The 14132-nt window shown below is 35.7% G+C and overlaps 1 protein-coding gene across 3 annotated transcripts in view; it reads right to left on the bottom strand.

Annotated features, from left to right (window-relative positions):
• Positions 1 to 14132, bottom strand: part of LOC137396305 (zinc finger CCCH domain-containing protein 14-like) — a 41052-nt gene that overhangs the window by 2045 nt on the left and 24875 nt on the right. For 2 of the 3 annotated variants that reach the window (XM_068082519.1, XM_068082521.1), the window contains exons 8-16: positions 13820 to 13964; positions 12783 to 12915; positions 10944 to 11063; positions 8575 to 8661; positions 7385 to 7538; positions 6023 to 6143; positions 5745 to 5794; positions 4876 to 5096; positions 53 to 159 (exon numbers count right to left, since the gene is read on the bottom strand). In XM_068082519.1, the coding sequence (XP_067938620.1) occupies positions 53 to 159; positions 4876 to 5096; positions 5745 to 5794; positions 6023 to 6143; positions 7385 to 7538; positions 8575 to 8661; positions 10944 to 11063; positions 12783 to 12915; positions 13820 to 13964 (1138 nt within the window). The remainder of the gene's footprint in view (positions 1 to 52; positions 160 to 4875; positions 5097 to 5744; positions 5795 to 6022; positions 6144 to 7384; positions 7539 to 8574; positions 8662 to 10943; positions 11064 to 12782; positions 12916 to 13819; positions 13965 to 14132) is intronic. The other variant, XM_068082520.1, reaches the window with a different exon arrangement.

Here is a 14132-nt window from a genome sequence, read left to right as displayed (position 1 = left end):
GGGTAAAGGTGAAACACTCAAATAGAAGAGACACACTCAGGTAGAAGCATACCTTTGGGTGAAGATACTGGCAGTCCATAATAGTACACTTGGGATGATACTTGCAGACTGTCTTGGACTTTGGTTTGTTCACTAATGATTTAGCTCTGGAAGCAGGTCCTACAAAATCAAAATATTTTGAAGATAATAATTGGTGTTGAGTTGAAAAGAGGTGAAAATATTAAATGCCAACCAATTAAATTAATGTATAAAAGGGTCGCCAATCAGAAGCGCTAAAAGGTTGTAATAAAGGCCCGAAATGACCAAAGAAGAAATCTAATATGATTATAATTCATCTAGATTCTATAAAAATGCCCGGCGTTGCCTGGATAATAGAAAATCTCTTGCGGAAAAAATTTATTTTTATTTAACATATACAACATTCACCATTCTAACTTTTAAACTTTATTTTATGAGAAAAGTTTCTGGGTGCAGTTCAAATAAAGAAAGAGGGAAAATAAACAATTAGTACATAGAAGTGTATGTATAAAAAAGGTTTACTGTTGGAGCAGCAGCTCGTTGTATTCAAAGTTTTGTTGGAAGATACTGGTACAAACATAAAAAATGAGATATAGGACTTTCGTTGTCTGATACTTTGTCTGACCGAATGGAGAGAGAATGTAGAAGCAATTCCTATTCCTGAGAACACAATTGTCCAGGTGAAAAGAATTTAGCTTTTACAGATTTATCAAAACCAGAAATATCAGTGTAAAGGCATATTTGAAATTGAAACGGCACATTTGAAAATTACAAACTAGGTACAATAGCAAAAACAATAGGTTAAAAAAATACACTAGCTAAAAAATTAGTTTAAAAAAACGCAAAGGGTATTATTAATTAATACACGTATGAACCCTCGCCTTACGATTTGAATTTGTTCTAGTGTTCGAGACAAACGAAAAACTTCAACGTTGAATTTAACTTGAATAAATTTAGCTTATTAAACACATACAAAGCTAAGTTTTAGTATGTATTTTACTTAACTTCAACTTTGTCAACAGCTAAAACTCTATCACTTATCTGTTTCCGGGTTCATTTTTGGTACAACTAATAAAAAATAAGCTTGAGAAGAGAAAGAGAGAGCGAGAATCGTATCTCTCTCATGCATTGTGGGGAGGGATTTTGGTGAATAGTTTTTTAGTTTATTATTATTCCGACGTATTCAGCACACCGACTGCCCAATTTGAATTTCGAAATAAATTTTTGATGATATTGTATGGCAAAAATATCATAAAGTGAGAGCAAAAAAACATTGTGTTCCACATCACAAAGTGTAAAAATCGTATAACAATGTCAGCATAAAACATGCACATTTAGCTTGTGCAATCCGAAGAAGATATACAGCATATAGTAAAAGTGATGGGAATGATAAGCCTTAATGACTTAGCCTTGTGGTTTTAAGGTCGCGAGTTCAACACCAGTACGAAAGTGATTTTTTGTTGTTATAGCTTTACAGCTATAACCGGGCAGACAAACGAAAGACAAATACTGAAATTTATATCTTATATTTTTATCGAAGAATTCAAAGAGTACACAGTTAGCTTGACTCTTTTTGGGATAGTTTTAGGAAATTACAAAAATGAAGATTTTTTCCTCTGTTAGTTGCTCTCAAGCATTAGAATACAAGAGTAGCTACCGTACTTTTCGGACTATTAGCCGCTACTTTTTTCTGACGACGTGAGCCATGTGGCTTATATAAGGGTGCGGCTATTCTGTGGCTTTTTCTTTCACCGCTAGGGCGCATTAACCAGAATATCCGGTTAGTGCGCCTCTAGCGTTGAAAGAAAATACGAAACAATGCCTAACAGTACTGTTCCTTTATGTAGTAGGGCAAAAAGCGTCAGTTAATACGAAACAGTGCCGTTCAGCACTGTTCCGTTTTAAACGGAAAAGTTGCTGCCGCTTTAAAAAAGCACCGTCCTGAGTTCTGCGGCCTATACAAAGGTGCGGCCTATGTATTGTTTTATTATCATTTTTTGGAAAATAAAGCAGATGCGGCTTATATAGGGGTGCGGTTTATAGTCCGAAAAGTATGGTAATTATATCAAATTCGGCCAAATATCAATGGGTTCTTTTTCATTGGCACTCTGTCTCGCCAGATGACGAGCTCAGCTAGAATTGAGAGAGAGAGAGTTAAAGCAAACTTGGACGACCACAAACAACGGTAATCTCTCCAAAATAGCCAATCTTAGAGATGCAAAACATTTTTGGAAACCCAAAATGAGATAAGCAATAATGTCAATAGTAGCCAACTTCAAATGTAGAGACAGATAAATAGGAACTAAAAGGGCTGATGGGTAGTCCAGTTTAGCCGATTGCGCAGTTTAGCAGTATATACTGTAGACACTCCTGCAATGTATACCCCCTATAACGTAAATTTCATTTAACATAAACAAGTTTATGTTAAGCTTTTGCTTTGTACTACATAAAAAATTCCATATAACGTTAAGTGGTCGGTGCAACTTCTCAAATTCGAATTGAATAACGATAATCTTGTAGTTAATTTTAAAATGTTGTCTTTCTCGCAGCTGTGGTAAGAAAAAATGACGTATCTATAGCATTATTTATAAATATATATATAGAAGTTCTATGACATTCTAGTTTGCCGCGATAGATCATCAGACAGGCAACAAAACGAAAAAAGTAAGTAGCATCGAAATTGCTCAGAAATACTTAAAGACAATTGATCTGCGCAGGTGTTACAGCGTCGGGCTACCAACCTGAATATCATGAGTTGGAGTATTGTCATAAGCTATCTTTTATCGTAAGCTTGACCTCGGGAGACAGATGGACGACAAACAGCTATAACTATTAAATATTTTAATAATGAGATTTCGCATTCTAATGGATTAGAACTCGTGACAATTACCACAAACGCATTAACAAGTTTCTTATCCGGACGCTCTACCACTGAGCTGGAACGGCATAGTGATCAACGATGTTTTATATACTGCATACACCATGCGCGTGCTAGATATTTTAGCTTTGCGTCCACGAGTCACTATGCCTCTGTTCAGAAATATTTTGGGACTATGTATATGCAACGCGATGCTTATTCGTATTTTTCTTTAGGGCTACTTTATTCGGCCCCATGATATCAACAATAATTTATCTCGAACTTGAATTTGGCAATTTGTGTACTGATTACTGATTCGGTTTTCAACCAAAGATTTTGAGATTTGTTCGTCTCGGATCTCGAACATAAATTCTGAGCAAACTGGAGCATGCGCATTAAAATTGGAACAGCTTCAGGAAACAGCATGGAAACATTCGTTAACAAATGGAGAAGCAATTTACGCTTCATAAATTCTTTACAAAAAGGGAGGAACCATCTGGGACGACGTCTCCTTTAACGAAGAGATTTGCTAAGGAGATAACCCCTCCAGCCGAGTTACCCTAAATTAATTTGGAGGAGGATTCTCCTTCAAAGATGTGAAGTAAACGTGCCATTGCTGTTCTTTTTTTTTTCCTACGATTTATGATGTAACTGATCTGTTGCTTGTTTTTGCTGTTTTATTATCAATTTCTGCAAATTTTGTCATTGTATCTTAACCTTTAGTGTTTATGATGTTTTAAGAACAAAACATAAGAAATGTTTACCTTTGTTTTCTTTTTCCATCATCATAAATAGAAAACCTTTTATTGAAATTAAAAACGATCTATATCTACCCTTTTTTAGTATGCAGTATACAGTACAGTTTATGGTGTGAAATGTAAAATACTTTACCGAAGTTCTTTTCTCGCCTTGGAATGGATTAAAATTTACTTCCATTCAATCTAATGGGAAAAATTGTTTCGGATCTCGAACAACCTTCTGGAATGGATTATTTTCGAGAACCGAGGTTCCACTGTACATTATTAAAATATATACCTTGCTGAAAGTTATGAAATTTTAAATTTTCAGTGGTTTGAAAACTTTCACAGTTGTTTTATTTATTTTTAAATTAGTTGTCCTGCACAAAACCTTTACTTACAGTTGTTTGGCAAAGTTTTAAAACCTTTACAGTTGTTTTTATTTTCTCTTTTAATTTATTTAAACTACACAAAACACTTACTTTTCTCATGATATGTAGTTTGGAAATTAGAATGGCAAATGTTGTTATATGTTAAATACAAATCAATTTTCAGTCCAAATAATTTTTTGATACCCGGGCAACGCCGGGTAGCACAACTAATATATATAGAAAAGTGGAAAAATCAAACTAGGAAGGCCTGTTTACATTGCACTGTTTACTATACTCTAAAATATTTGGCTGGCAAAAACAATTTCTGAAGGTTAGACAACTCCTTTAACGGCAAATTATTTGTGGAAATTTCTATTCGTGTGAAGTACTGCAACTGTTTTTTTTTACTGAGTATATTAAACAAATAACTCTTTAAACTTACGTAGCGGTTTGTTCAAGACATTTGTAAACCAATAAAATTATATTTCACCATCGTGAAAGCCGAACAGCGCACAAATGATATGATTCAAAGACGTATCATACTGTTGCGAGTGATCGATATCAATAACTCAAATAAATAAATGTTTCCTACATTTAACAATTTGCTAAATTTTACTAAAAATCTTTATAAACCGATTACCAATTGTTTGAGTGTAACTGCACTGTGACCGCAACTGCTACGCCCGAAATTGTCTGTCTTATCTGATATCCATCTAATAGGGTTCGTTTTAACGAGGGTTGACTGCATAATAAAAAGCGAACAGGTGGATGTACGAACAACGACTAATGATAATACGAATAACGCCCAATGATATCATAGCGGAGTGAAAAGGAAAGCCTGAGAGGCTGCCCCATATCGGAACTTCTCATTAGGGTTCAAGGCCAGACTTACCAGTACTGACTAGCTTAGCCTGAGGTTTACTATGTGTGAAGGGACAGGTTGGTCGCGTACATGCCCTGTCATACTTGCACATTGCACCACTCGCCGTCTTCATCTTTGGGTGTTTGTATTTACATGCGGATCCAAATCTACAGTTGCTTAGGTTCTTACACATAGGATGATAAAATAAACACGCGTCTCCGGCCTTACAATGTGGAAGAAATCGACACAGTCTAAAATAGAATGACTACAATTCCATATTCAACAGTGACAGAAGCTATTGAAAGACGGTGTCAAAATTGCTAACCTTTCTAGGAATAATCCATAACTGTATGAACTAGATCTACCAATGTACATCCACAGCTACATTATTATTCTGCTATGTTTTCCATATTATTTCAAATATATCAACCATGACTACATGGAAACCATTCTAAAGTGATTTTCAGAGATTTTCCTTGAGCCAGGGATATTCAAATACAATATTTACTATATATTATTAAGCTATGCATCATTCAGTGAAACTTTGACATGAGAAACAATGCTATTCAGGTGCATAATTATGGCAAGTCACAAGCAACAAACTGGGCTAGTTATTTAGCAGATGTTTCTACTCTTTCTTTGGCAATCAGTAGGTTTGATGCCTGACATTCACATAGCCTTCAAAAATCCAACATAATCATGATAAATGTAAATTATTTGGGAGAATCAGCAAATTAAATTGATATAAAGCATTAAAAAGCTGAGGGAGATTATCATAGATATATATACCTATATCTATATATCTATGGAGAATATTCAAAGATTATCAACCCAAGTTAGCCTTAATGGAAAGTATGCGACTTACGAACAACACAGGACTTTTAACTGCCAATACTCACGTGTTAGATGTGTCATCTGGAAGAACGTTGTTATCCAAAGAGAGGTCTTCCTACAAAATCAAAATATAACTAGGGAGTCAATTTTATAATTCTAAATTAGTGAAAGTTTTCCTAAAACACTTATATGCGGAACACCAAAGTTATATGTAATTCATACCAAGTGCCAACCATAGGGAAACCTTACAAATCTATCAGGCAGCGAAGCACCCAGAAATACTTATAAAAACATAATTTCAAAGATTAACTCATGAGCCGATAAGACAAAACTTAGCTGTAACCTCGGGGCTGGTAGATAAAGTCTCCAGTCTTTCTAGCTCATCTTCTCCAAAAGTTCGGTTGAAGAGCTTAGACATCTCGGTTGCACCATCCAATGTCACAACAAAGTTTGGACTCTGAGGTCTTCAATGAAAGGAACACATTACTGATGCACTAACCTTGATCATAATGCTTTGTAAAATGCTCAGAAGCGCTGTAGTTGTGGTCACTAGTGATATAGCCTGTGTATGGTCTATATCACTATACTTTAAGAATTCTCAGAAAATCCGTAAGGTTTGGAAAGGAAGGGTAAAAATACAGTGGAACCTCGGTTGTCAAACATGATTCATTCCAGAAGGTTGTTCGAAAACCGGGTTGGTCGAGATCCGAAACAATTTTTCCCATTAGAATAAATGTATGTAAATTTTAATCCATTTCAAGTCAAGAAAACAACTTTGGGAAAGTATTTTTTTTAACATTTTGCACCATAAACTGTACTGTATATTGCATACTATAAATAAAAATGGGTAGATATAGATCATGTTTAACTTTAATAAAATATTTTTTATCTATGATAAAAAAGAAAATAAAAAGTAAACATTTCTTATGTTTTGCTCTAAAGCATCAAAAACATTAAAGGTTAAAATACAATACCGAAAATTGCAGAAATTGATAATGAAAGCAAACAAGCTGATTATCATTGCTTGCTTTGATTAGCAATGATAATCAAATTTCGCTTAAATATTTGATTGCTTTGACAATCAAATGATTAGCAAGGCATTTGATTATCATGGCTTTGATGATCAAAGCAAAAATTGGAGCAAGCTAGTAAACTTACTAACAAGAGCCGTGAAATGAAGCATAAATAACGGAAAACGGTATGCTATTTTCACCCACATAGCGACATATGAATCCATCGATCTCTCGTAGCTTAATTGGTAAGATATTTGCCTGCCGAATGGGAAGTTCCGAGATCAAATATTCTGTGATACGAATTCTTCATAGCAGTGGTTAGGCAAACCGAAATACACACGCACAAACTTAAAGATTTACATATTTAGAATATAACTATATAAAGGCTAGCTATACACAAGGGTTAATGGTCCTTACAGGCATCCAATCAAGTGCTCACAATTTGCCCGATAAGAGAGGGAGTGAAAGATAGACCAACGACAGGGGAGAAGTAGAGAAAGAAAAAGGGAGGGGATAAAGTGGAAAGATGGGGCTATATAACTAAATTGGCAGTTGAATTAAAAGGAAAAAAAGGGCAGCGTAAGGAAAGAGAATTAATGAATTAGATGGGGAAGATAAGAGAAAAGAATGCACGGGAAAATAATGTGAAAAAATACGTTATAAAATTTGAAAGAGAAAAGATGTTGACCTACATATCTGCAATGTCAACATCTTCAGATGCCTGTCTTTGTCGGATTTTGCTTGGAGAATGTATTTCTTTCTTCGAAATATGAGATGCTATAAAGGCCTCCTGACTCTGTTTCTTCCTCTCTTGTATTACCTTCAGTCGCTCCATCAACTCTCGCTCTGTAAACATTTGGTAAACACTAGTTAGTAGCGAACAATGTAAAGGGAACCAGCATCAAAGGAATTCATGAGGCTAAGATAGTACATGTACTGTATAACCATAGGCTAGCGACCACAGCGTCAAAAACAATTATTGGTCAAGTTTCTGTTGTATCAAAGTGCTAGTTTTTATTTACTACCTGCAATGAGCTACACGAAACTATCGAGCTTTTGCAGGTGAATCTAACACCAAGTAAAACATAAAAGAAAACACTGAAAACTGTTAAATTTTGGAACAAGATGAGGACACCCGAAATTTCTGATGAGGCAGATTAAAAGTCAAGATGTTATTTTGTTAGCCGGAATCATTGGAATGAAACTAGATGTTATTTCATTAGCCGGAATCATTGGAATGAAACTAGAAATTAACATTTACACTCACACTTGTGACATTGATGTCATAGAACAGTATAAAATAAACCGAGAAAACTCGAGATTTCATTTCTGTAAATGATTTTAAACCATGTTTGTAAATAAAAAGCACCTTTGTATTTTCAAATGTGTCATTCAGAAAGTGGCTTCTACACACATGCACCTGTATACCGCTCTACTATAATAATAGCGCTACAAAGATGCGCCACAGCTGACATCTTTTGAGACAGCTAGTGTTTTGGCTCATCATCAGCTCATAATTCAGCAAAAAAACGCCATTTACTGTTAACCAATAACAGAATAATTCTATTGGTTACAAGTACAAGTTTGTGAATCAGCACATGTGCAATTTTGTTCATATTCAAAAAATTTTCAACAACAATTCTTTAGCCGTCCTGTTGTCTTACAGATATGTTTACAAATGCATTTGCCATGATTCAAATTCTTACATGTCCCAAAAACTTTTTCATCATAAGACGCGGATATGAGAGGAGGCCAAACGATTACTACCTATATTTAAAACTTATGCTATGTTGATAGAAAATGCGCGCTTTACTTTGTGTTGAAGAGACATCATGCCAATTGAGTAATGATGACTGAATCACCCTACATCACAGCTACGTACCATCATAATTATCCAGATCATTTGATCTCATCGGTGACCTTGAACGAGAGCGGGAATACTCCCGGGGAACCCAACCTTGAAGCCGCTCTGTTCAAAGAAAACAAGGTTATTACATATCTAAGATTAATCTGGTATTCTATTGGCTTAGCTAAAAACCATCTTGTTTCAGATTGGCTGAACTTGAGAGCAGAAATGATGAAATACCGAGGTAGGAGTTTCTTACTATCGTGCAAATAAGACAACAGCGGCTCACCGGCTATCATATTCAACAAATCATCGAAATAATAATTATCTTACAAATTTATCTATCATCATTGTACCAAATACGTAGGCAGTGCCACAAATTCTGGGCTTATCGGTTCGTGTAAAGTACCCATAGATGTGTATGTAGTTTTATTATTGCAAACTATTATGCTTTTGTTTTTAGTAGTTTTATTGTTTGTTGCTGGCACTTCGTGTTGTTTGTGAATATATATTATAGTTTGATGTGGCCATAGTATAGTTTATTAGATTATGCTTTATACAGGAGGTCCTCGGTTTACGAGGGTCCCGACTTACACCGTTTCGCCGTTACAACGCACCACCCCATAAGAATTATAAAAAACATTAAAACGCGTTTCCGACTTACACTGTTCTGCGTCGTAAGAAACGTAATCAACAGCAATCTAGTTCCGCTCGCGCAGCGGATGAATATGCTGTGAGGCGGCGCTAGGTGTGGAAGATAGCGTCACTTTGTTTCAGAGGTATGCCATATTGGTTGTTTCTCGCCATTCTCTCCCGTGTTTGATTATTTCTGTTAAATTTTTGCCCTTCGTTATGGCTCCAAAACGTAAGTCAGATGCTTCTGATGGTAGAGCATCAAAGAAAAGAAAATGAAATTAGACATTAAGCACTCCAAAAACGGTGAAACTGCAACGAACATTGGCCGGTCGCTTTGCCTAAGTCGTTCTACCGTGGCTACTATTTTGAGAGATCAAAAACGCATAGTTGAACATGGTAAAGGATCTGCCAGTTTTCTCCTTTAATTAATACTTTGTCATGTCATTTGATGCATTTCATTAAAGTAATGTACAATACTTTACAGTATATGGCATTTTGTACTTTTCTCATTTTATACTCAGAGTATTTTATTTATGGTGTTTTGACTTACACTGAAATTCGATTTACACCATGGTTTAAGAACGGATCTATGGTGTAAGTCGAGGACCCACCGTACATGAATACTGCATGACTCATCCTGCATTTCTCATAATTGCATAATTGATGTGGATTGTGTATGCCTGTGTATGACTGGGCATGTCCATTCAGGAATATTCCAGAAGTTTTGTTTTTGTTTATAAGCAGGCAGTACAGATAGTACTCTCAAGTAAGAATCAATCCTATTTTGAAAGTTATCCAATCAGGTTACTGTAGAACCCTTACTTGAACGCCATGGCACTTTATTTTTCATCCCTTCCCTTAGAATGGCGCTTCATTAGAGGTGACGTTCTAATAAAGGGTGGCGTTGTATTTTTCTATTCACCTCGTCAGAGTGTTGAGAAGATAAATTTAACTTTTTTGCGAGCATATCGAATGTCGCCTATATTTTGCGCTATCCTTTGAGGGGTGCGACCCTTTTGGATGCAAGGAATTTGCTAACTTACCTCGGCCTTGTCGCACAGATATTCAAATAAACATGCACACAAAAGCTGATACATGTCGCGACCAGTTGATATATACTGCATGCAGTTAACCTACGATGACCTTATAGCCTGCAATGCAATTTGTTTGAGCTTTAGAGTTTTTTATTTCATGTTAAATTTAAGACATATTTTCTTTTTACAACTATATTTAACAAGGCTGTTTAAAAACATATGTTTGCTACAGTTTGCAGCTGAAACAGAAGAAAATTAAAATTGATAAAAATGAAATTAAAAACTTGAAGGATCCAACAAGTAGCAACGGGGGCTATAAGATCCTTGTAGATTAATTGTAAGCAATATATATCAACTGATAAAAATATTTCTCAACTTCATAAAGCATATTTATTTAGAAATCTACAACTTAGAGGTAAGTTACGGCAGAATTCTTGCGTCCAAAATGGTTAATATCGCTCAGCACGAAGAAAGGTGTATGATATAGGCAAAATTTGCTTCACCCATGAAAGGGTTAAATCTATCTTCCCAAAATTTTAACAAGATGTTTGAAAAATACAACGTCACCCTTTATTTGACCGTCACCTCGAATAAAGCACCACTGTAGGAAGAGAGTTAAAAAATAGAGCCCATGGCACTCAAATGAAAGTTTTATGGTAAATACTAAATCCATTTGTCAGAGAGTTACGTACACTAACTCCGTTTTTGTGCTACATCACATTACTGTGTACTTACCAAACATGGGAGGTTTTGACCTAGCTAATCCAATACGATCTTTGGCAGGAAGTCTCTTTGGTTTCTGAGCCTTGGAGCTTCTCTCTGACGAAGATGATAGGTCATGTACTTCTATAATATCTAGGGTAAGACAATTACACTATCAAAAGCAGCTATGAACTCGATGAAATTTGAATTCAATTTTGGCAGCACCAATTTAAAATAAATAACTATTAAGTGAAATGTAAATTATAAATTAAATTATAAAAATAAATTACAAACGAAATTTCAACCTTTCATCATATAAAACTGTAATCAAAACAATTTTCACCCAATGACTAGAGCCACATTTCACATTTTACATACATGTAGCAGAATAGTACAAGTGTAATAGATGAAGAGTTTATGCTATGCTGTTAAATGAGTCCATCAGAAGGGCTGCCAGCTGCTGCCTGTATACAACTTGTGTACAGTTTAACTATACGTCTAAAGCTAATTTATCATGACACTTGCTTCATCCATTCAATATTGGTGGGAATATTCTTAGAAGAATGCAACAAAGTTGGATTCATTCCATAACCTAAAATCCTATGACAACCTGTCGATAAACGGTGAAGGTAGTTACACATCTATATATATATATTTCTCAAAGTCTGTGTCATATGTACATTTGCATGCATTCCGGCTATAGATCTTAAAATCTTGGAATAAAAAACCCGTACCGAAGGAGATTTGATCTCGGACCCACTGTTTGTCAGTCCGACACCCTACCCACTAGGTCACAGAGATCGATTTCTTTGCCAACTGATATATGTCGCTATACGGGAGCAAATACTCAAAGGCTTTGCATACAACGCAAGGTCATAGTATACCATCACGTAAAACTGTTGGCTCTCATTATTAAGCGTAATAAAATCTTCCATTGGCAATGTACCAGGCTAATAGCAAGTGGGGAAGGCAACTCTCGTTATTTCTCATTGTTTATAAGCTGATTTTTATTACCCGGACAACGTCGGGTAGCACAGCTACATCTATTAGTACATAAAACTATGTAATAAACTAATGCATAAGTAAAAGACTAAATGAATGATGTAATAACCAGCAGCACAGGTTCTTATTGCTACCTCAGAGAAACAAGAATGGAAGTCAGCAGTCGTTGATGCATTGATTCAGATGTGAAGACGATGATAGAATACCTCTGTGGAACTTATTTCAATTCAAACTAAAGTGGACCCTCACCATACGATTTTAATTCATTCCAGTGTAGGCATCATAAGGCGAAAATGTCGTATAGAGGGCTATTGAAACCCATAGTAATTATCTACTGCAAACAACCCAGATAAAATCATTAAAGTTTTATATACGTAATGTACATATTAAAAATTAGTAATGAAATACATGCACTGTACATCATGTTCAAGTTAACTTAGCCAAAATGTTTATGACATTGAAATTTGTAAATGTTTTCCTTTAATTTTTACATGACACTCCACTTTTTCTTATCAAACTCGAATGCACCGATAAACTTCAAACATTGAAGAACATTGATAAACATTACTTTGAGTTTTGTGCAAAATGTTTACTATTATACTATATTTTAGTTCAAGCTTAGGCTGTGCAGGCGTATAACTATCGATAAGTTGTCTTGTTCATTTGAAGGCTGCTAAAATACCTGCAGACTGTATCTCCACGCAACAACTCTTACTTGGTCAAACTAAATAATAATCATGACTGAATTTAAACACCCCAGAAGATAAACACAATAGCATAAGGTTTGGTGATTAACTGGGTGATGTAGGATGTCAGATTAACACTTATTTAAAAACTGCAACCTTTCCCATGAGAAACAAGGAAGCTTACCAAGAGAAGGAGGTCCAAAGGATTTTGTGACATCAGCCATAGCTTTCAGCAAAAGCTTGTTGTTTGCCTGTAGCTCCGCTGGTACACTGCTCTTTCTATCAGCTATTTTTATTACGCTTGCCATTGAGCCAGTCTGTAATAAGCAAACCTGCACAAAGTGTATAAGATGTATAAGATGGCAACCTGCATAACATGTCATCCTGCACTTTGATGGCAATCGGCATAACATGCCATCCGAGATATGATGGTAATCTGTATAAGATGACAATCTGTATAAGATGAAAACCTGTATAAGATGGCAACCTGTATAAGATGGCAACTTGTATAAGATGGCAACCTGTTTAAGATGTCAACCTGTATAAAATCGCAAGTCAGCTGGCATAAAATGTCAACCTGTATCAGATAATAACATGTATGAGATGGCAACCTGTATAAGATTGCTCTGTGCAAGGTAGCAACCTGCATAAGATGTCGCCACCTGTACAAGATGGCAACATGCAGAAGATGTCAGTCGGCATAAGATGACAACATGCATAGTATGACAATCTGATTAAGATGTCAACCGGTATAAGAAGCAACCTAAATAACATGTTATCTAGCATATAATGGTAACATACGAAGGCAAGCAATGTAAGAAGCCAAACCAGATAAGAAGACAATCTACATGCATATATACTTATAAAAAAACTTCCGTATAATGGAAACATGCTTCCTTGATATCAGGAGTTGGTCTCTCTATATATCTACCAGCCAAAGTTATTGATGTACAATTCCACAAGACAGCAAATTTTCACACAATTCATTTACATTTTGGATCTTAAATGTTATAAATGGAATCGTTAAACGGCTGTTGAAGCAAAATGGCTTCCTAGCTAGCGAAGAACACATTTAACACTAGGAGAAGACAACCCTCAGAATAGAACACATGTTCAATCTTTTATGGTGTTCTACCATGTGAATGCGAACAATAAATTGCACATCAACCAAAGTATAACCTGTTGTCATAATGTTAATGTCTGTTAGCCTTAGTCACCTACTTTAGGGTTGGCTGTGCCATATTCCTCTTCACTGCTGTCAGACACGAGATCAACTTGTGGACAAGCCGAGGCAATTTGTGAGGAGAGTCCGGCAGCGGATCGAGGTGACCTATCCCTTGTCTCCCGCCCTCTCGTATCCTCTTGCCTGCCAAATGCCCAACACCATTAAAATTACTGACCACCCTAACTATTAGAAATCTATGAATTCTCATGTGTAAGATAAAGGCTCAGCTTCCCACTCATTATCACCAATACCTAAAGCCACAATAGCACATAAACAATGCATGGGAGATCTTTTAGTTATGAATATCTT

The sequence above is a fragment of the Watersipora subatra genome, chromosome 5 (genome assembly GCF_963576615.1).
Source record: "Watersipora subatra chromosome 5, tzWatSuba1.1, whole genome shotgun sequence".
NCBI lineage: Eukaryota > Metazoa > Bryozoa > Gymnolaemata > Cheilostomatida > Watersiporidae > Watersipora > Watersipora subatra.
This window is presented reverse-complemented; position numbering and strand designations above follow the sequence as displayed.